General features: G+C 43.3%; 3 protein-coding genes across 4 annotated transcripts in view; all 3 read left to right on the top strand.

The window, feature by feature from the left end:
• Nucleotides 1–6: 6 nt before the first annotated feature.
• sumo3a (small ubiquitin like modifier 3a) lies at nucleotides 7–6,140 on the top strand. 2 transcript variants are annotated; one of them, XM_061795480.1, is made up of 4 exons: nucleotides 7–1,334; nucleotides 2,858–2,986; nucleotides 4,132–4,203; nucleotides 4,966–6,140. In XM_061795480.1, exons 1-4 carry the CDS (start codon nucleotides 1,314–1,316, stop codon nucleotides 5,026–5,028), a joined length of 285 nt encoding a protein of 94 aa, XP_061651464.1. In that variant the 5' UTR covers nucleotides 7–1,313; the 3' UTR covers nucleotides 5,029–6,140. The 2 variants fall into 2 exon arrangements, with proteins under 2 accessions (XP_061651464.1, XP_061651465.1); XM_061795481.1 differs by having other exon boundaries at nucleotides 4,945–6,140.
• A 375-nt stretch (nucleotides 6,141–6,515) lies between these two features.
• LOC133487673 (thrombospondin-type laminin G domain and EAR repeat-containing protein-like) overlaps nucleotides 6,516–20,674 on the top strand; it is a 17,997-nt gene continuing 3,838 nt past the window's right edge. Inside the window, exons 1-11 of the mRNA XM_061794644.1 lie at nucleotides 6,516–6,820; nucleotides 11,213–11,405; nucleotides 14,231–14,439; nucleotides 14,619–14,956; nucleotides 16,534–16,624; nucleotides 16,947–17,106; nucleotides 17,192–17,323; nucleotides 17,392–17,462; nucleotides 18,168–18,332; nucleotides 19,593–19,788; nucleotides 20,360–20,592. Coding sequence (XP_061650628.1) covers nucleotides 11,318–11,405; nucleotides 14,231–14,439; nucleotides 14,619–14,956; nucleotides 16,534–16,624; nucleotides 16,947–17,106; nucleotides 17,192–17,323; nucleotides 17,392–17,462; nucleotides 18,168–18,332; nucleotides 19,593–19,788; nucleotides 20,360–20,592 — 1,683 coding nt within the window. The 5' untranslated portion in view covers nucleotides 6,516–6,820; nucleotides 11,213–11,317. The remainder of the gene's footprint in view (nucleotides 6,821–11,212; nucleotides 11,406–14,230; nucleotides 14,440–14,618; nucleotides 14,957–16,533; nucleotides 16,625–16,946; nucleotides 17,107–17,191; nucleotides 17,324–17,391; nucleotides 17,463–18,167; nucleotides 18,333–19,592; nucleotides 19,789–20,359; nucleotides 20,593–20,674) is intronic.
• si:dkey-251i10.3 (uncharacterized protein LOC553498 homolog) lies at nucleotides 6,757–9,410 on the top strand. Its single transcript, XM_061794643.1, has one exon. It carries the CDS (start codon nucleotides 6,896–6,898, stop codon nucleotides 9,074–9,076), a length of 2,181 nt encoding a protein of 726 aa, XP_061650627.1. The 5' UTR covers nucleotides 6,757–6,895; the 3' UTR covers nucleotides 9,077–9,410.

Genomic DNA, 20,674 nt, shown 5'->3' with positions numbered 1-20,674 from the left:
TTCAATTTCTAATAATGTCACAAAATGAATTTTATATTTTTTTATAATCCCGCTTTCTATTTTCTACAGTGATTGCAGGTGAGCTGGAGCTTATCCCAGCTGATTTTTAAGGCAAGAAGCTGCGTACACCCTAGACTGGTATTCAGCCAATCACAGGACACATCCTTTTTTTTTTAATCATTCAAATTTAGCATGGTTGTTACCAACGCTCGCCGTCTGTGTGTTGGGTCAAATTTACAAGACATTTTTATGATTGCTTTACAGGGACTTTAAGCATGATTCAATATATAACCATTATGGCTACAAAGGGGGTGGGCAATTCTGGTGAATTTCCAGGAGGTTTCTGGTAATTATCCATTGGAAATAAAAATGGGGCCTTTTGGAAATATTAAAATTTTGGGTATTTTCATGGGAATCATGTGAATAAATGAGAATTAGCTTGGAATTTAGGGTAATTTACTAGAAATATAATACTCAAGCATAAATATAAACATTTTGTCATAAGCAGACATCCATGCAAAAATAGTGGGAGGAAGAAGTATGTGAACCCTTTGGAAATGATTAATTTTCGACATAATTTGGTCATAAAGTTGCACGGTGGACGACTGGTTAGCACATCTGCCTCACATCTGCGGACCCGGGTTCCAATCACGCCTCTCCTGTGTGGAGTTTGCATGTTCTCCCCGTGCCTGCGTGGGTTTTCTCCGGGCACTCCGGTTTCCTCCCACATCCCAAAAACATGCAGGGTATGTTAAATGAAGACTCTAAATTGGCCGGAAGTGTGAACGTGAGTGCGAATGTTTGTTTGTATGTACCCTACGATTGTCTGGTGACCAGTTCCGGGTGTAATCCTCCTCTCGCCCGAAGATAGCTGGGATAGGCTACAGCACTCCGGCCACAACCTTCAGTTTTTAAATTGTTGGTTTGTTCCTGTTATTCCCAATGGAAATTTTCCATCTTTGCAAATTCCGGGAATTTTGCAACCTGACTAACATGACGGTGAAGAGGAGGCCTTCATCTCCCCAAGACTTCACTGTGCGGGTGTCCGAGGATTTGAGGGGAGCAGCGCGGTCCCGCGACTTAACGGTCATGTGTCGCCCGGCATCCAATCACCTCCTGGCGAGAGCGGTTCGACGCGCGCTCCCGTCACCGGAGGAGGAGAAGCGAGGACAGTCGGCGGCAGGAGACGAAATCAAATAAATTACAAAAATACCGTTTAACCGCCGTTTTTTAAATTTTATTTTATTTTATTTTATTTATTTATTTTTTAAATCCACTCTGCCTGTAAAATCGCATCACGAAATCCGGCAACCATGTCAGAGGAAAAGCCAAAGGTGAGATTTAAAAATAAATAAACATATTTAAATTTTAAAAAATAAATTAAAAAAAAAAGGGGGATGGCTTGTCGAAGCGTGCCATGGGAAAATGGCCTTGGCTTTTGCACGTTTCTTTCAATTGGCGCAGTGTTTGTTTCGCAAAATGAATGAGACTTCGCACTTGTCCGTATACATAGATATTTTTAAAGCCTTCAATGTTCGTTAGGGTTCTATTCTCCACAACTGTGACTTTTAAATCACAAAATGATTCGTTTTCGGATGGTTTTTTTTTTTCTCCCCCCCCCACCCCACCCCCCCCGCCCACCCCCAACCCCAACCCCCCACCCCTCTTTGTCGAAAATGCACCACGCACGCGATATGCGCAAAAGCCGCAAACCGTAGCGGTCACAATGGGTTTGCTACCAAATTAACTCAATGTTTCTCGCTACCGAGCCGCAACTTTCACCTTTTTATTCGCCCCGGCAATTTTTGTGGCACATTACGGCGAAATGAGCCTACCGGCGAAGTGAGCCGGTGGCCTAATTGCATCGTTTGTGAACGGCTTACGTCTCCATCTGCTAGCCTCGAACCTAACATGCTAACGTTAGTATTATTGAGGCCTTAGCTATTGTGTTTGATAGGCCGCGAATGACGTTTTTCTGCTCAACCCTTACATACTGTTCATTTTCCATGCACACGTAGCCAAGAATATCCTCATAATAATTGTCCCTGAAAATCGATAACTTTGTTTTAGAACTGTCTATCGACTGTTTAACATAAATAAATGCTAGCTAATCCTTAAACAATATTTTAGAGAAGAGGGAAAGTGTATTTTTATTTGCTTCATTGCAGTTTTTGATTGTTTTTGCTGGTGCAGATATCGTGCCTCTGTCAAGGCAGCCCCTGACCTCTGTATGACTTCTGTTCCTTATGTTTAGCATGTATGATCATTCTTATGCTGTTTTTATTTTATTTTTTTATTTTATTTATTCTTTCACTGTTTTGAGATTCCCCCATGACCCTTCAAAGACGAACGTGCATGTTTCTGAGGGAATTTGTGCGAATGTGGTGAGAACACGGACAGTTCTCAGGCCTATTTCAACCCGCTTGTAAATACTGTCCCATAACAATATACTTACATGACCTGGATTCTTTTAATGTTTCTAGATTCCTCCGTGACCTTTCATAGACCGATAGATGCATGTTTCTGCTGGAACCGGCTCAAATGTGACGGAAACACAGACAGTTCTCGGGACTGTTTAACGCTCCCTCTTAAACACTTTTACCAATGTTTGTATTTTGTGTCACTTTAGGGAAATACATCAAATTGAAGGGTGAAAGAAAGAGGTAAAAAAAAGGTCAAATTTGACTCAAACAGTATGTAAGGGTTAAATGGAAATTAAATGACAATGGTGAATTTATTCGCCGTCTCTATTGCTCTCGCTCTCCTCTGCTGCATCTTTTTACTGTCGTCATATCAGCAAGATTGATAATGTTTTTGATTTTTACAAAATGTCCACCTCACGTCTGGACGTGCGCAGGAGGGCGTCAAGACCGAGAACGACCACATCAACCTCAAGGTCGCGGGGCAGGATGGCTCGGTGGTCCAGTTCAAAATTAAACGGCACACACCCCTCAATAAACTCATGAAGGCGTACTGCGAACGACAGGTGAGATTCAACTATTTATGGTGGGCTTTAAAACAAACAAATGGTCAGGATACAGGCTGGCCCAAAAATAAGTACAGGACTAAATAAGTTGACTTATTTAAGGAAGAAAGGAGGCAAGGATGGCATGAAAGGAAGGTTGGATGGAAGGAAGCCAGGGTGGTATGAAAGGAAGGAATGACGGACTAAAGGGAGTACGGGAGGAAATAAGGAAGCGAGGGTGGTATGAAAACGAAGGATGCCAAGATATGATGAATGAATGAAGGAAGCAAGGGTTGCTATTCAAGGAAGGCAGGATGAAATAAATGATGCCATGAAGGATGTAGGAAAGGAAAGATGGAAGGAGGAATGAGGGCAGCGAGGGTGGTGTGAAAGGATGGATGGAAAGGAAGAAGATGGGAAGGAAGCAATGATGTACGAAAGCAAAATTAAGGATGGATGAAAGCAACAGCGGTAGGAAAGGATGGAGGAAGGAGGCAATGATTGTATGAAAGGGAAATAAGGATGCAAGTAGGAATTCTGTATATAGGAAGGAAAGGGAGGGAAGGAAGCAAGACATGGAAAGAGGGAGGAGGCAAAGAAGGTATGCTGGAAAGAAGGAATCATGGCAGGAATGAGACAGGGAAGGAATAATGAAGCAAAAGTGCTATGAAAGGAACTGGGTGGAATTTAGGAAGCAAGGGTGGATTGTAAAAGGAAGGAAAAAGATGGAAGAAAGAGTGCTTTGAAAGAAAGAAAGCAAGGATAGTATGGAAGGCTGGTATGGTATGAAGCAAGGATGTATGAAAGGAAGGACAAGGCTTGAAGGGAGGAAGGCCGGTATGCAAGAAAGGAAGGAAAGATGTATGGTAGGAAGGAGGCAAGATTGGGATGAAAAAAAACATGGAATGAAGGAAGGAGGTATACTATAAAAGGAAATGATTCAATGTTTTTTTCCCCCTCTTTTTGCTGCCATAACCAAGATGCAAATCGTGTCACTTGAGGAAAACAAACAAAAAAAAAAGTCCCTTGAACGATGCTATGTAAATCCATCCATAGTTCAAACATAAAGGTGGCGTGACGTGTGTGTATGTGGACCTTCCAACTTTCTGGTCCCCCAAGTCCTTACGGTCCAATTGTACTTGGGTGGTGTTGTCTCGTTCATGCAGGGACTCTCAATAAGGCAGATCAGGTTCAGGTTTGACGGGCAGCCCATCAACGAGACCGATACGCCTTCGCAGGTAAGTCGAGCCTCTCACTTTTCGGCTTACTGGCAGGGATGCACGATAACTATTGGACTGATATTGTTGGTGACGTCAGGTTCATCGGTCCGATACCCCCACAAAACTGGACCGATAAGTGCCGTATCATTCAGCGGTGCTCCGGTCGCCACTCGTCAACCTGTTGCATTGGCTCCTTACAGTCATGGATATTGTGACCAAAATACTGCTTTCTTTTACAAGACATCTCTGAAAAGCCAAAAACATAAAAATAACCCCCTACTTGTGTGACGCTGGTCAGATAAGTTTTTATGATGTCAGAATTTCTACAGCCGGAGGTGGCCTGAAATTAGGAGGAGGAAGAGGAAGAGGAGGCTGCCTCCAAATTTTGCATGAAGGAAAAACCCTGCTTTTGGTGTTTGAAGTTTTGCCACAAGATGGCGGCAAAGCTGTACTTAATTTTTTTTTTTCTAAATTAAGCTTTTCAACTCGCTTCTACGTTTCCTTGGCACCGAGATGCAACACCATGGCACCAAAGCACTCCTTTTTTCTAAATTAAGCTCCTCGACTAACTTTAACATAGTTCCTTGGCACCGAGATGGCACGAGAGTGCCCCTGAGCACAAAGGTAGCAAATAGATGTGTTCCCACCAAAAATCTGCAAATAGGTAAATATGCCACTGCCAAACTGCGAATATGTGTTGGGGGGTGGGGGGGGGGGGTCACTGTACCTGAGAAAGTGTGTCTATAAAAGCTAATCTAGCACGTGTGTGTTTTCCTCTAGCTGGAGATGGAAGACGAAGACACCATAGACGTTTTCCAGCAGCAGACGGGCGGCCGCTGCTAAGCCCCCTCCCACCCTGTTTGTTTGACAGCCACTCTCAGACCCAACACAAAAAACTTGAACCCTCTTACATCATCGCCCGACCCCTTCGCTCCTCTCAGCTGTTATTAATTATTATTGACTTAAGCTACGTCCGTCGTGATGTGATATTTATTATTATTTTTTTATTATTTTTGTTTTTTTTTGGGGGGGGGGGGTGGGGGTATTTAGGGTTCTCTGACACATTCTGGGTGTCGGATTTGGACCAATGATGCAACAACGTTGTCGCCAGTGAGCGTTTTTGGAATCGGCTAGTTTTTAGGGTGGAACTTATGAGCCTGTCGCCATCACCGTGTTTTGCTTTTTAGCTGCTTTTTGGGGGGTTTGTTGTCTTTAAGAACTGAATCTGTACAGCTGTATTAGAATGGATGTAAGTGCCACCACTCTAAAATGACCAAATGAGGCATTCAAAGGAAGTCTGTAGTTTGTTTTGCTTCCTCGGTGCTTCCATAATTTCAGCATGTCCTGGGGGGGCTGCTGCCATACCGCCAAGTATTTATTCGCACATTAAGAGGAGGATATGGATGAATAGTCAGAATATTATTGTGAATGTCTTTTTTTTTCCCCCGTGTATGTAAAATGGCTGACAATGAAGAAAATAAAGTGCAAATGTGACAATAGGTGTAGTGGGGGGGGGGGGGGGGGGGTCTCACCAGGTCTTCAAATCCGAAGCTTCAGGTTCAGTTATGCTTGCTGTAAAGTGGGAATAGAATTACAAGCGGCTGTAAAGAGTGCAGATGTAGATCATTTTTAAGATGTCACTCCCTTTTAATGTAAATGTACCCCTTTATTATTAGAAATAGATTGCCTAGACCCCCCTGAGTATATATTTTTTTGTGTGCATCTAAAATAGAAACTATATCGCTCCTACTCGGTCATCAACTTTTTTCCCCCCCCCCTTATTAAAATGAGAGCACACTTTTTCCAGCCCGATAACAAATTTGCTAAAAATAATAATAAAAAAAAACTCAATAAGGGGCGCAGGTCTTTTGTCATTTAATTTGTTTCTCTACTGATTTGTACATTATTTGTTGTCTTTTACTACTGTATACAATAAATATAGTTTGGTACTCAGATTTGTTGGTGTTCGCTTCCATTTTGTTATCCTGTAAAGTGGCGGATACCCATACTGATTTTTATTTAACATCTTAAGCGGGGTACTCTCATACCAACAAATTTTGCTTGGTCAAAGTCAGCAGAGGCCCGATTATCTGATGTCTACTATTTGTCCTGAGAGATTATCTGTGGTGTGTAAGCAAGGTACACAATTGGTGTTTAACTGTAAATACTGTATTTAGGTAATCTGTTATGACAGCCCTGATTATCAACGTACCCATGTGTCTTGTAACTAACAATATGTGTAATAATAGCCGGGAACTCCCGGTTAAAGATGGCGGCTCGGTCTGCACGTTCTCAACCAGGCGACGCTCTATTTGGTATTCGTATATCTTTGGGGACGTCGCTTCCGTATGAGTCGGCCAATCGGTGCCATATCTATACATGTCTATGTGCGTGTACCGGAACTCCGTCAACTGGTGAAAGTTCCGTAATAATCATCGAACAAATACGTTATTTATCATTAAATTCGATCTATTAAAACTTCCAATAATTTCTACAAAATTCTGAACTCGCTACATAAAAAAAAAAAAAAACCTTCCTATACAGTATAATGGCTACGGAGTAATTTCGAACACCCGAAGAAGACAACGACGAAGAAGACGGTGACGACAAAGAAGAAGACGAGGAGGCGGAAGTAGTAAGTTGAAGGCATTCCTCGCACGTGTGTTGTTGACTGTTGAGTCACACAGGCAGCAGCGTTGTTACCTGCAACATGGCAAAAGATTCGACGAAAAAGCGGAACACGAAGTCTCGCAAGAAGAGTCCTAGCGTTCCAGTTGACAGTCCCGACGTAAGCTACGATTTCGACGAAGATGGCTTGGATAAAGCTGATGAGACTATCGCTAGCGACGCGGAGGAAGACAGCGACGATGAACGAAAACGACAAAAGCTGGTGGAGGCTATCAGCTCCCTCGGTGGAACGAGGCGGAAGAAAATGTTCGGGGAGCGATCGGAGCCGGCTGTCCAAAAGTCGGAATTTACGGTCAATGCGGGGGGGGAGGGTGTCAAAATAAACTTGACTGATCTAATGAAGTCCATGCACAAAATCTCGGCTGTCTCAAGCAAGGCCAAGAAACAGCTGAAAAAACTGCATCAAAGTAAGAAAACCGTTGAGTGTCCTATTACCACGCAGGAACGTGAGAGGATCCAGAGAGATGTGGCCTTTCAGAAAGTCGCACAAGAGGTTACCCAGTGGCAAAGTGTGATTCAAGACAACCAGAGGGCCGAACAGCTTGTTTTCCCTTTGAATCAGGAGCCCTCTGGCCCTAAACCTTTGGAAAGGGTTGTTACATGCTGGAAAGCGCAAACTCCCCTTGAACAGGAAATATTTTCCCTCCTGTCTGCCAACAACCAACCGACCACTGACCCTATTTTAACCCCCGCTGAGGAGGCTTCCATGAGGGCGATGAGTCTTTCCGAGGTCAAGATACGCCGTGCTGAGCTGCAGAAAGCCAGGGCTCTGCAGTCCTACTACGAGGCCAAAGCTCGGAGAGAGCGGAAGATCAAGAGTAAGAAATATCACAAAGTGCTCAACAAAGCAAAGCGCAAAGATTTCCTCAAGCAGTTTGACGAGATGGTGAAAAAAGACCCGGCTGCTGCTTTGGAGGAGATGAATAAAATGGAGGTGGCCAGGATGCAAGAAAGGATGTCGTTAAAACATCAGAACAGTGGCAAGTGGGCCAAGTCCAAGGCGATCATGGCAAAATATGACGAAGGCGCTCGCAAAGCGATGCAGCAGCAGCTGGAGGTGAACAAAGACTTGACGCAGAAACTTGCGATCCCTTTATGTAATGAGGACGAGGAAGCCGAAACCCCGGAGACTTTGCCTGATTTTGTAAACGAAGCACCGCAAGGAACAGATTCAAATCCCTGGATGAAAGGAAAGCTGTCCGAAGATCCTGCCGAGACCGGGCGAGACACGAACGAGGTCGTCGACTTCACCGCAAAGTCGACCGGAAGCGCTGCGAAAATAGCAGAAGAGGAGGAAAGTGATGTTGAGGAAACTGAAGAAGAATCCCTGCTGCGAGAGTTTGATAACCGTCGGAAAATGCGCCGGGCTTCTGACACTCTTCAGGTTGAAAAAGAGGATTCCCAGGTGTTGGTGTTGAACGGGAAAGCACCCGTCTTTGAGGAGTCTGAAGACACCGGTGTTCACCTGTTGGAAGGACAGACAGACCAAATGCAGACTTTCGAGTACATGGAGCTCCTCAATCAAGTGGAGTCAGTTCAACCCGAGAAAGCGCCCGTCGATCCGCAGCTGTCTTCGGACCGAGCGCCGAAGAAACGGAAAAGAGGAATCCAACTGAAAGATGTTCTCACCAAAGACGCAAATATCATTCTTATGCCGCTCGCGCCGACCGCTGCGGCCATGGAGGACTCTGACGAAACGCTCGATCAAGCGGGACTCATTCAGGAAGCCTTCGCCGGAGACGATGTCATCTCGGACTTCATGAAGGAAAAGAAGAAGCAGGAGAACGCGGAGAAGCCGAGCGCGGTGGACTTGACGCTGCCCGGCTGGGGGGAGTGGGGAGGGTCGGGCGTCAAGCCCTCTCTCAAGAAGCGCAGGAGGTTCCGAGTTAAAACGGAGCCGCCTCCGCCCAGGAAAGATCAAAAGCGGCCCAGTGTCATCATCTCCGAGAAGCGAAACGCCTCGCTCAGCCTTCACCAGCTCAGCTCGCAGCCGTTTCCTTTCACCAGTCACGCTCAGTTCGAGAGCACCTTGCGCTCTCCCCTGGGACGGACCTGGAACACCGAACGCACCGTCAAAAAGCTCACCAAACCCGAAGTGCTCACCCAGCTCGGTGCCATTATCGAGCCGATGGCTCGGGAGGAGCTGAAGAAGGACAAGAACACGCGTGCTGGCGATTGGAATGGGGAGCGACTTAAAAAATAGCCATTTCTGAATGCTGCTAAGTTTAAAAAAAAAAAAAAAAAAAAAAAAAACTAAATCTGTATTAATTATGCATGTACCATCACAGCACATTTTGAACATTTGAATTGAAACAAATTAGTGAAGTCCACCCCCCCCCCCCCCCCCCCCCCAACTTCAGCCTTTCCATTTAGTTTAAATTGTACTATTTTCACTTGGCTGTATAATGAAAATGAATACTCATGGGATTTGTCGTGTTTCCATTTGCCACAAAATCATGCAGGAACAGAACACATATTAACAGTACATTGTGCTTTGAAGAATTTGCAATAAAGATGCGTTATTAGTAGGAGGAAAATGGGAGAGGAGTGGTATTTGCTTTCCTGGTACAGAAGGTGGCGCTCGTGCCCCAGTAATGTGGCTGCAAACTACCAGAGGATGGCGTTAAAAAAACACTTTTTTTGTATTTTATTAAAATAAAAATAAAAATATATATATATATATATATATTTGTGGCTTTATTCTCTGAAAATAGACACTTGTATGCTTTCCTGTTTAATGGTAGGTTTGTTTTAATTGGAAATAAGTCATTAAAAAAAAAAAACTAAATGAAGCCAAAGAAATGGGTTGTTCCAACTATTATACACATGCCTTTACAAATACTCACTTTTGATTGAATTTAACTATGAATTAGTGTTTATTTTGTGGCTGCTATAACTCCATCGTACTAGATATTTCTATTTTGCTAAACATACTAAGCAGTTTTTAAAGCCAAGTAAAGCAAACACTTTGCTTTTTATTTAGTGTGTTTGTGCATAAACAATAGTGTTCCATTTATCTGAATAAGATGTAAACGTGTTTTACATAATTTATTTTTCTTATTTCATAGTAAATTTTAAATATATTGTTAGGAAGTTTAAAAAAAATATATGATACTGAACAAAAACAGATTAAAATGATGAAGACAATTAATGGAGAGGCTAATATGATGAAATAAGGACAAGGGGAAAAAAAAATATATTTTTTTAAATATAATTTTCATTAGTTATTTTTATGTTCTTGTTTTCGGTAGGCTTACTAAGCGGTCATCTTTACAGTTTGGGCTATTACACACTTACAGCACTCGGGGCAAAATTTGTAAATACATCCTGTATATCAGTGATTCTCAATGTGTGGAGCAAGTACCAGGAGTGGTACGCCGGCTCTCTCCAGTAGTATGCAACAGAATCACTCAATTATATACAAATAAAATGTACACCATTGAAAACAATGAATCTTGTAGAAATGCATACAGTCTGTTTAAACCTTTTTTTCCCTAAAAATGTCATAGATGGGCAAACAAATAGCATCGGTGTCGGTGTGCTGGTATTGATGTTTTTACGCCTTAAGCAATGGATATTTTAACGCAAAGGATGGAGCAACATGTAGACGGATAACATAACAATAATAAAAGGCATAAATTCTTAACCCGGTGTGAAGAACGGCTAATTTTACTGCAGCTTATTGAGGAGCTGAGACAGCTTTATGTAGATCCGTGTCTTTATTATACTGCCCCCCAGGTGGCCGAGGCGGACACACCGGAAGGAGCAGCACAATATCCATTGAATGTTGGCAAAAAAAAAAAAAAAAAAGTTTATTTCTTTATATTCTATTTATTTATGTAATTACTGTATGTTTTGGTAAAGTAGATTGTTATAGTGTGGTATTTATTAACAAGTGTTTTGAAGTGCAAACATGGTTAGGGAACCAATTAAACTCATATCTCAAGGCCACACTGCATTTGGAGGTCCCACTTGATGGTAGATATAGCGCAAGTCCACTCGTCGGAATTTCTTCAAAACGGTTTGAAGTAATAATAATTCCAAAGTAATCATAAACCCAAGTTCTCTGTTATTCAGTGTCGAACGACAGCCCCCTGAAAGTCTGAGAAATGAGTGTGTGTGTGTGTGTGAGAAGGCTGTCAAAAAGCAGTGGGACGAGTGACAGGCTCATTTGCATGGCGGGAGCCTCTTAAAAGGGGGCCGTGCAGGTGCACCGCTTCCCCACACACTCGAGCGGATTCCTCAAGCAGACACACTCACTCACGGATCATCTGGAAGATTCTGTTTTATTCTTCTCTCAAGTTTGGACCCCCCCCCCCCCCTTTCTCTCTCTTTCAAGAATTCGGGACTTTCTGGATGATGTGAAAGATGCTTTTGCCAAGGGAGCATCCCGCATGGAGACGTTTTGTCGGGGAGACCGAGTGAACCGAAGAGGCTCGCGGTGATGATGTCATCGCTGCTACTCTCCCAGCTCCTTCTGCTCAGCCTCAAGGTCGCTCCCGCGACGGCCGACCTCGAGGGACGATGTCCAGGTAGCCTTCCCCTCCTCCCTCCTCCCTCTCACTAGAAGTCTCTGTTAATAACCTTTGAATTCCCGGGAAACCCCCTCCAGCCACAAATTCCTATAGATGGTGTATTCACACTGCAGGGAGCAAATAGTTTGCCAAGATTATGATGCCAATTGTGTGCTTTTAATTTAATTTTCATCCCTCTCCGCCTCCAAACAAGTACAGACGTGGAACGAGGTTGGGATTCCATGTGTTCCTAGGATGTCTCAAACGTTTTGGGAGCCATTCCCATTTGCTGGAAAATAATAAGAGCCACCCCTCCCGCCACCCAGGGCTATTCCTCACGCGGCAGGAATTCCAGCGTGCTCCGACGATTTTTTTTTTTTTTTTTTTAATGAGTTAATAGAAGGAGTTCCCGCTCAAGGATGGGCAGCCTTTTTCAAGGTGGGCCCCCCACCTGTGCTGTTATGACTTCAAATCAAAGATGCCGCTCGACAGACGTTATGTTGTCGAAAATAGCTGTACAATTACAGCCGAAACTCCAAAGTGGAGTCGATCACCAAGGCACATAAAGATAATCATCGGGCTGTTTTTATCCTGTTTTTCTTCTTTATTTTGCTCCTTCCCGACCAAGAAAGACAAACGCCAGACTAATTTATGTTTTATAAAATTATCCTAAAGCAAAGCAAATGTATTTATACAGCTTGTAAACATTTAAAACAAAGAGAAAAAAATCAAAGTACAATTAAAACACCGTACAGTGCAAGAAATATCATTTAAAAGTGGAAATGCTCTAAAAGCATAGGAAAAAAGAAGTCGTTTTTAACCTGAACTTAAAAACATGCACACTTGGGGCTGACGTGACTTCTGTTGGCAACTTATTCCGTTTGTGTGCAGCATAATAGCTAAATGCTGCTTCACCATGTTTGCTTTGGACTCTGTGCTCCACTATTTGACCTGAGTCTGTCTTTCTTTCATGTATTCAGGACCTAAACCATTTAGTAGAATCACCTTTTATTGTCATGAACATCCATGCATGCATGCACACGAAATTTGTTCTCTGCATTTAACCCATCACAGTGACCATATACACATGTTAGTGGAACACACTGGAGCAGGGGGCAGCTGAAGCGCCCGGGGAGCATTTCGGGGTATCAGTGTCTTGCTCAAGGACACCACAGCCGTGAGTCCGGGGGATGTTGGCGGGTGGTCCAGTCGGGGTCTTGAACCTAGGTCCCCCACGGTGGCAGGCGATGAGCTTAACCATTGGGCCACGGCTGCCCAATGAGTGATTTATAGACCAGTAGAAGAACTTTAACATCCATTCTAAAGCTGACTGGGAGCCAGTGTAGCGACTTTAGAATTGGAGTAATATGCTCTGACCGATTTGTCCTGGTCAGAACCCGAGCTGCAGCATTCTGAATGAGCTGCAGCTGTTTAATGCTCTTTTGGGGGAGTCCAGTAAGAAGACCATTACAATAGTCAAGTCTACTTGAGATAAAAGCATGGATGAGCTTCTCCTGGTCCGTTTGGCACATGCAAGCCTTCACTCTTGTTACGTCTTCAGAAGGCAGTTTTAGTCATTGATTTGATATGACTGTTGAAAGTCAGGTGGGAATACAGGTGGGTACACCAAGGTTTCGGACTTGGTCTTTGGCATTTAAAGAGAGTGACTCCAGGTATTTACTAACAGGAATCCTCTTTTCTTTATTGCCCAAAACAATTATCTCAGTTTTGTTGTGGTTGATAAGGTTATCCTTTGGTCTGAGCTGTGTTAAGAGTGAATTTGTCCCGATAATTGGGCCCGAAACGGGTCGGGGCCGACAATCATAAATATTAATCGTGTTTAATATTTACCACACCCAAAATCTTCATGTGTGTAGGAAGCCCACGTCTTCCTGTGTCATTACTCCCTGAATTGTGAACAGAAGGTAGCCAATCAAGAAGCGACCTGACTGAGGAACAAGGATGTGGTTATAAATAAAAACAAACATGTAAGATCCAATTTCGTATTTTGTATAAGTGGGTTCACTTGACGGCAAGAAGTATTTGACAAAGCGAGTCTATATTGACGACATCGCCATTTTACAACACTCCTGCCTCCGGTCCCTTTCGGCAACAATAATCCAGTTGCCTGTAAGGGCAGGCCTTCAAAATAATAGCACACAAGTAAAATAAAATGGTTCACACATCCAAAACAGTCCGGTGGATCTCCGAGATGGAGGACCAGCTCGTGAAGCTGTGAGGAGCCAGAGAGAGCTTGTTTAACGTAAGGCCACCAGCATTTGTTTTCCCCTCGTGTGTCCTCTTGGATGTTGCGTTGCTATATTTGTTCTTCTTCGTTTTGGTTTGATCACACTAGAGTTCGGTCTTGGTGGACTAGATTCGAGATCAGTGGTGGAACAAAAACTTGTGTTGTGTGTTTTTTGTGTGTTGAGATTATCGGAGCACACTATACACAGTACGACCAAAACAGTTAAATGCCAGTTTTTTGTTTATCTTCATGTGTGGCGTCTGTAACAGATTCGAATCTAGCTTTATTTATTTATTTTTAAAAAAATCCTTATGTGTGTACCAGGCCTGTGAAACTGACTTCGTGGGCAGAATTTTCAGAAAATTGTGCCCAGGATGAACACTTGTTTTGAAGTATGTAAAGTAAGCTCTCAAAATGGTGTTTTATCGGCTTCAGCATACCCAGAAAGAACTTTTTTTGGGTGTATCCTGGCTCCCAGGCTGTATCCCCTAAAACTCACTTAGTAACCACCCCCTGGAAAGTTAGAAATAATTAACCCCCAAAACCAGTTTCACCTACGACTGTATCATCGTTAACATTTGTCACCGGCCTCCAGATTTGGCTCCTGTGGACCTTCTATCTGCTGTCCTCGGGAAGGACACCTCCAAACTCATGGCGGGGGTGCACGTGAGGCCGTCCGGAGGGGTGTGCGGCGTCCATTTCTCTGGGCCTCATGCTCCCGTCGACCTGCTCTCCAACTGTGATCATTCCCCCAAAGACTTCTCCATCGTGGTCACGCTGAAAGTGGCTCGAATCGCACACAAGGTGAGCAACCTAGCAATTCCCGGTTGAGACGTCCCAGCAGTCCAAAAATGACCGTAAAGATGCGCAAAACTTTGGAGGATGAACTGCCGTTGCCCTCACGCAAGATGTTAGCATCATTGGATAGACTGTGTTGGACTGTGGAAGCATAATTATTATTATTATTATTTGTCATCTTCCAGAAAAACGAGTACATCTTCTCCATGATGGAGCCGAAAAGAGCAGAGCAGGGAGCTCTGAAGGACAAGGAGGAAGAAGAAGAAAGGGAAGAGGGAAATAATTTGCAAATAGACATGAGCGGAAGAAGAGCGAAGAACAATGCAGAACACCGCCGTCTCCTCCTGGGACTGAGACTCTCCGGGAAACGACTTTACGTGCTCTTGAGAGGACAGCGAAGCGTCACTGAGCAGTGGGTGTTCCGGGGCGCCCACCTCGCCGACAACCGCTGGCACACCCTGGTTCTGTACGTCGACGGTCGTCACGCCAGGCTGACGGTGGATTGTGGCACGCCGCGGGAAATGTAAGCTTTTTTTTTTCAAGACAAAGATCACGTTAATGCTTTAGCAGTTTTCATTCAATGGCATGATTATAAACTAAGTACAAACCAAGGAGCTAATCATCAATTGAGCCACTGAGAGCTGAATTTGGCTAACTCCCTTTTTTGTCATTTTGCAAGAGAGTTTTTGGCTGCAATAAAATCTGGGGGATTTTTATAATGGCAATGATTATTTCTGAATCCTTATTTTTTACACAGATCATGTTTTTCCTCAGCTTTTGTTATTTTGCCCAATATGATCGTTTTGATGAGATATAGTGACACCTTTATCCACAACTGAGGGAATGTCATCATTTTCAGTTTTATAGGTTGGGCCAATATCACATCGGTTGGTTGAGAAAAAAAAAGAAACAAACTGGAAGTAGAACAACAGTTTAGTGCAATAGCGGTCCAAACATCTGTCAAACCTATCGATATTTAATGAAAGATGATAAATAACATTCACTTATACTAACAGGCAGATCCATTCTCACCTAAACTAAAGCACTAGTTACTTTCTGAGTCGTCTGTCAATCTTTGAACATCACTTTCTGCGATTTTGGCCCAGTTTTGCACTGAGTGTAATAATGGACTGCATGCTATATGTCAAAATTGGAACTAAACTTTGATTTTGACCAGTATTCATCTGAAAGATAAGACTTTTCTCTATTCATTTCTGCACTTAAAAATAACAAAATATTGAGGTGGCCCACTCTAGTTCTCAGTAGCTTTATTTTGGACAGTAAAGAAACACTAAAACGCAAGCGTTATTCACAATGAGGATGTGAGGCTTGTTGAATCATACTTGGCGCTGTGTTCCTCTCACAGTTAATTTGACTCGAACACAGATGTGGTCGTTAAGCGAGGTCAACCAAATGATTCATTTGTCTGTGATATAATTGTACGCTGTTGACTTTCATTGAAAGCCTTTTAACCTTTTCCTTTATCTGCTGCTTCAATGGGTTGTCAGCGAAAGACAAAAACTGCCATCGACGGTATTATCAAGATTATCGCAGTCAAGCAGAGAGACTTGAGTTCTTGTTGGGAGAAACGCAAAAATAATCATTCAAGAAGAAGAGCACATCCTTGCCACAGAATTGACCCTCATGCCCTCTGGCAGGCGTTACTGTGTGCCCCTGATGAGGACAAACCGATAGTCCTTGACCTGGTCCTATTAAGTGTTTGTTGTGGCTGAATGTACACTTGAACCAGTAAGCTGCAAAAGAATTGCCTAAAGGGGGATCAATAAAGTTGTCTGAATCCTGAATCTCCACCACCCGAGTTCCCGTTCTGTCCCCTTGACTGCGGCCCGCAGGGATAATAGATCATTCAGCATTATACATCAGCAGCGCTGCAAATATGCTCGCCGCCTGCAGCCATACAATCACAGCGGCCTGAGATTATTTGATAGATGGCTCTGAGTGAAAACTCCCCTACGGCGAGAATATCAGTAGCCATACAGATAATGCAGTTGTTATGCAAATGTCTACGAGACTTGTTGACGTCAACACACTAGGGAAGGGAACACACGTCATGAAAATTGTATCTTTTCTTGCAAACAGCCTTCCCTCCAAGCCTTTCTCCTCGGACTTCAGCTTTCACGTGTCCAGATTCCACATTGGCAGTCGGGGCAGATGGAAAGGATTGTTTACGGTAAGGCCCACGTTTCCCTTCTTGATGCTTGCATTTCATTAGTTGCGGTTCCACCCAAGCTTCATGGTTCAGTTCGGCACGCTATAAAGGGACAGTTTGGAAAGGTAACTCTTCCCATCTGTTGCCTTTTTTTCCGTTTCTGTAGTTTGGGTCAGGGTAAGGATTAGATGTATGGGTTAGGGTTAATGCTGCCGTCTTTTCTGGTTTTTATTCTCTTTTGGATTAGGATTAGTTTGAAGGGTTAAGTTCTCCGTCGACCTATCTACAGACTACAGAGTGCAAGATCCTGGTTTGTCCCTCTGATCCGCTTGTCTTTGTACAGGGTCTGTTGCGACAGTTGGTTCTGGTGCCGGGTTCAGATGCCACCCATCAAATATGCCCGTCTACCCACCCTCAACTAGCAGCTCTATCAGTTCCGCCGCTCCTGTTGTCAGATGATGCCGCCACCGCGAAGATGGCTGCAAGTCCCTTGGTCTCTGACGGTATAGTCGATGCATCATTCGTAGTACAATGCAGAACATGTCATCAAGTCTACAAACTCTAGTGTAAGTCTTTGTGAACCACCAGAAATGGAGGCCAGAGTGTCGGTTGGCTTACAGCGGACGTGTTCGGAGCCACTCCGAGGCCAGATGTGGTTCAGTCCGCTCAGGAAAGCTCTTTACCTTTGCGACGGTACCTCGTGGATCACCGCACTGGAGGGTGAGGCACCGACGTCATCCTCACTAGAATGTCTGTTTGGAACTGAACAAATGTCTTCATCTGCTTAGATCGTAAACGGCTGGACTATGTTGAGGAACGGCAGGTTCTTAGCACCAGCTCAGAGACAAACGACATAGAGGTAATACCCCTTCAAGACTCCAAGACTTTCAAAGTCCCATGCCATACCTATTTTAAAAGAATAATCTTTGATGTGCTTTTATAGTGTTTGCACGATAATTTGGGTTGGAAATGCAGAGGATGCCCTTTTTCAAGCTATTTTAGATGGTCCAAAACGCCGGCTACATGAGACGGCTGGATTTCTCGTTAATATTTCAACATGAAAGTGAACTTTGCGCTGATTGGATCACCGTTCTCCTTAATTTGAATATGGAAAACAGCTTTGCTGTGATTGGTAATACCCTTTATCTTGGCATCTATCGTCGATTATATTTCTTAAAACTCATTCACTGCCAATCCTCCAGGTTAACATGGATATTTGAATTCAACAGCCGTCAATGGCAATGAATGACAGTGTGTGTGTGTGTGTGTGAGAGAGAGAGAGAGAGAGAGAGAGAGAAACACATATGCTGAGTGAGTGTCTACAATGTGTGGCTAATACTATTTCTACCTTGGTTTACAGTACAGTATAACCGACTGGTAGAAACAAGTACTTACCAGATCAACTTCCATTCTCCAGGCCTGCTCTTTTTTCATACGGTTCCGGTATTGGAAACTAAATCAAGATAAAGATTTGAGACCAATGTCAACTTTGAGGGGTTGAAACAAAGTGAAGACCAAGACAGACAGACAAACAAAAAAATGAATTGTTTGGTGTCATTATCAGGTCTTCCAGGTACAGGGTGTGGGTCTGATGGCTGCCATGGCTCACCGCTCCACAAGTTCTGGCTCCGCAGTGTACCAGTGGACCCAACATTACGGCTTCCAGCTATACCAGAATATCAGCACGCATGGAGCGCTGGCATGGAGGCATTTCAACATGGGCAAGAAGGTATGATCGCAATGAAAGGGGACAAATGAGATCACAGGTAGATCAGTAAGTAGTACATATGGCTTCTATATGTGCCTGTATGCACTCCCTACATCGGGTGTCAAACTCATTGTAGTTAGGGGGGACATAAAGTCTAATTTGATGTCAGGGGGCAGGACCACTAAAATCTTACCATACATGATATAATAAAAAATAACAATACATTTGACCTTTGTTTGCATGGAAAACAAGTCTAATACATTCGGAAAATCCCCTTATTTCATGAAATCATTTTAATCATTTTACAAAACCAGCTCAGATTTCTTGAATATTTTGCTTCAGTTTGTCAGCTACAATGTGTGCAGAATAACTGATCAGTGATTGTATAGCAAGGCACAACACTTTCAGTCACAGGTATTTGGAACTGAAAAATGTAGTATTACATTTTAAAATGGATTTTTTTTAAATGACTCAGACCTAGGAATTATTACCATTCTGTTTTTTCCCCCACCATCACAAGGTCCTTAGTATTTTTTCACTTTCAAATTCATCCTGCGGGCCGGATTGTAGCTTTTGGCCCACGTATGTTTCATATCACTGCTCCTCATGAGACAAACAGGTGTTCCGATTTGGATCACTGCCTTTGTCATTATTAAATATTTCAGCAACAGCGAAGGTCATCAGTTAATCAACTTCATTAATTACGGAAAAAACTTAGGGGTGTCAAAAGTACTCACACGCTGTACCTAAGTAAAAGTACAGATATAACTCTGGTAAAAGTAGAAGTACTCATTCCACTGTTTTACTTTAGTAAAAGTTAAAAGATTTGTTACTTGGGTACAAATGTAAAAACAAATTTTCCACAACATCAAACAACGCTCTGAAATAAAGCCATGGATGGAGAACAATCATGCGTCTCCAAATTGGCGTTGCTCCTCCATGTCAATGCTGTCTCAGTTTTTTTCCGCAGTTTACATGTAAGTCTCAATTAATCAAGATCTCAACCGCAGTCATTTTTTGTTGAGCCGTCATCTGCAGAGGTTGAAAAAAAAAAAGCAACAAGCCTGTTTTGACAAAGTAAGGAGCGGAAAGTACAGGTCTGGGAAAAATAAATACTTTAGTAATGTACAGCTAGCTGAGTACCAAAACAGAGTATTTGTACGTTGTTATTTTCCACCACTGAAAAAACAATGTCAAATGAAACATTTCAGCTTTCTACTAATTATACTACTTTTTTTGTACAAAATGCTCCGACTGTAAATTCCTGTTATTGTGTTCTAGACATTTCTGGTGGTGTCCAACTCCGATATAAGCACCAATGTGGGAAAGGAATCCGACGTCTCTGTCATCTACAAGTGGAGGCGAAGAAGCAAACAGTTTGTGCACTTTCAGACCTTGCAGACACACTGTGCACGGGACTGGGAGGCCTTCAAAATCCATCGACAGACATATCTCGTAGTTGCCAATCACAGGATAGGTAAGACAACACCAGAAAACCATACAGCATGAGTATCACGAAAGATGGTGTCATTCTGGAGACCAAGACTTTGAGGGATTGACACCGAGACAAGACCAAGACCTCAAGGGATTGAGACAGAGTTGAGACCAAGTCCTGAGGGGTAGAGACCGAGAGGAGACCAAGACTTTCAGTGCTTGTGACGTAGTCGAAACCAAGACATTAAGGGGTTGAGACCAAGTCGAGACCAATACTTTGAAGGGCTGAGATGCAGTCAAGACCAATACTTTTAGGGGTTGAGACCAAGTCAAGATGAAGACTTTGAGGTGTGGAGACAGATTCCAGAACAAGACTTGAAGGGGTGAGACCAAGTCCAGACCAATACATTGCGAGTTTGAGACCAAGACTTTGATGACTTGAGACAACGTGGTGACCAAGACTTTGAGGGTTTGAGAACAATTTGAGACCAAAAGTTGACGAGGTGAGACCAGGTCTAGACCAAAGCTTTGAGAAGTTGATACAAAATCAAGACCAAAATTTTGAGGGGTTGAAACTAACTCATCATTACGGTATGTCACTGTCTCTTCTGTAGGTAATAACAACCACACGATAGACAGCGTAGTGTACAAATGGAACAGGCCAACTAAGTCCTTTGTGGTCCATCAAAGGCTGAGAACGTTGGGGGCTTACGACTGGGAGTTCTTCAAAGTGGGACCGTACCATTTTCTGGTGGTGGCAAACGCCTTTGACGGAGTAACCACGTCGGTGGAATCGGTGATCTACGTTTGGGTCGACGGGAATTTTCGAGTTTTCCAAACCATTGAGGTACACACAGTGATAATTATGTAATGGAAATAATACCATTATTAATCTGATCATGGCCAGTATAAAACATTTATTAACCATA

Source organism: Phyllopteryx taeniolatus, chromosome 13 (genome assembly GCF_024500385.1).
Source record: "Phyllopteryx taeniolatus isolate TA_2022b chromosome 13, UOR_Ptae_1.2, whole genome shotgun sequence".
In the NCBI taxonomy this organism is placed as follows: Eukaryota; Metazoa; Chordata; class Actinopteri; order Syngnathiformes; family Syngnathidae; genus Phyllopteryx; species Phyllopteryx taeniolatus.
Note: the sequence above shows the minus strand (reverse complement) of the source record. Positions and strands in the feature narration are given on the sequence as shown.

Coding starts and splice junctions, on each gene's coding strand:
- sumo3a (XM_061795480.1), top strand. CDS start 1,314: ATGTCAGAGGAAAAGCCAAAG. Junction 1,335..2,857: donor TGTCAGAGGAAAAGCCAAAG/GTGAGATTTAAA, acceptor GGACGTGCGCAG/GAGGGCGTCAAGACCGAGAA. Junction 4,204..4,965: donor AGACCGATACGCCTTCGCAG/GTAAGTCGAGCC, acceptor GTTTTCCTCTAG/CTGGAGATGGAAGACGAAGA.
- si:dkey-251i10.3 (XM_061794643.1), top strand. CDS start 6,896: ATGGCAAAAGATTCGACGAAAAAGCGGAACACGAAGTCTCGCAAGAAG.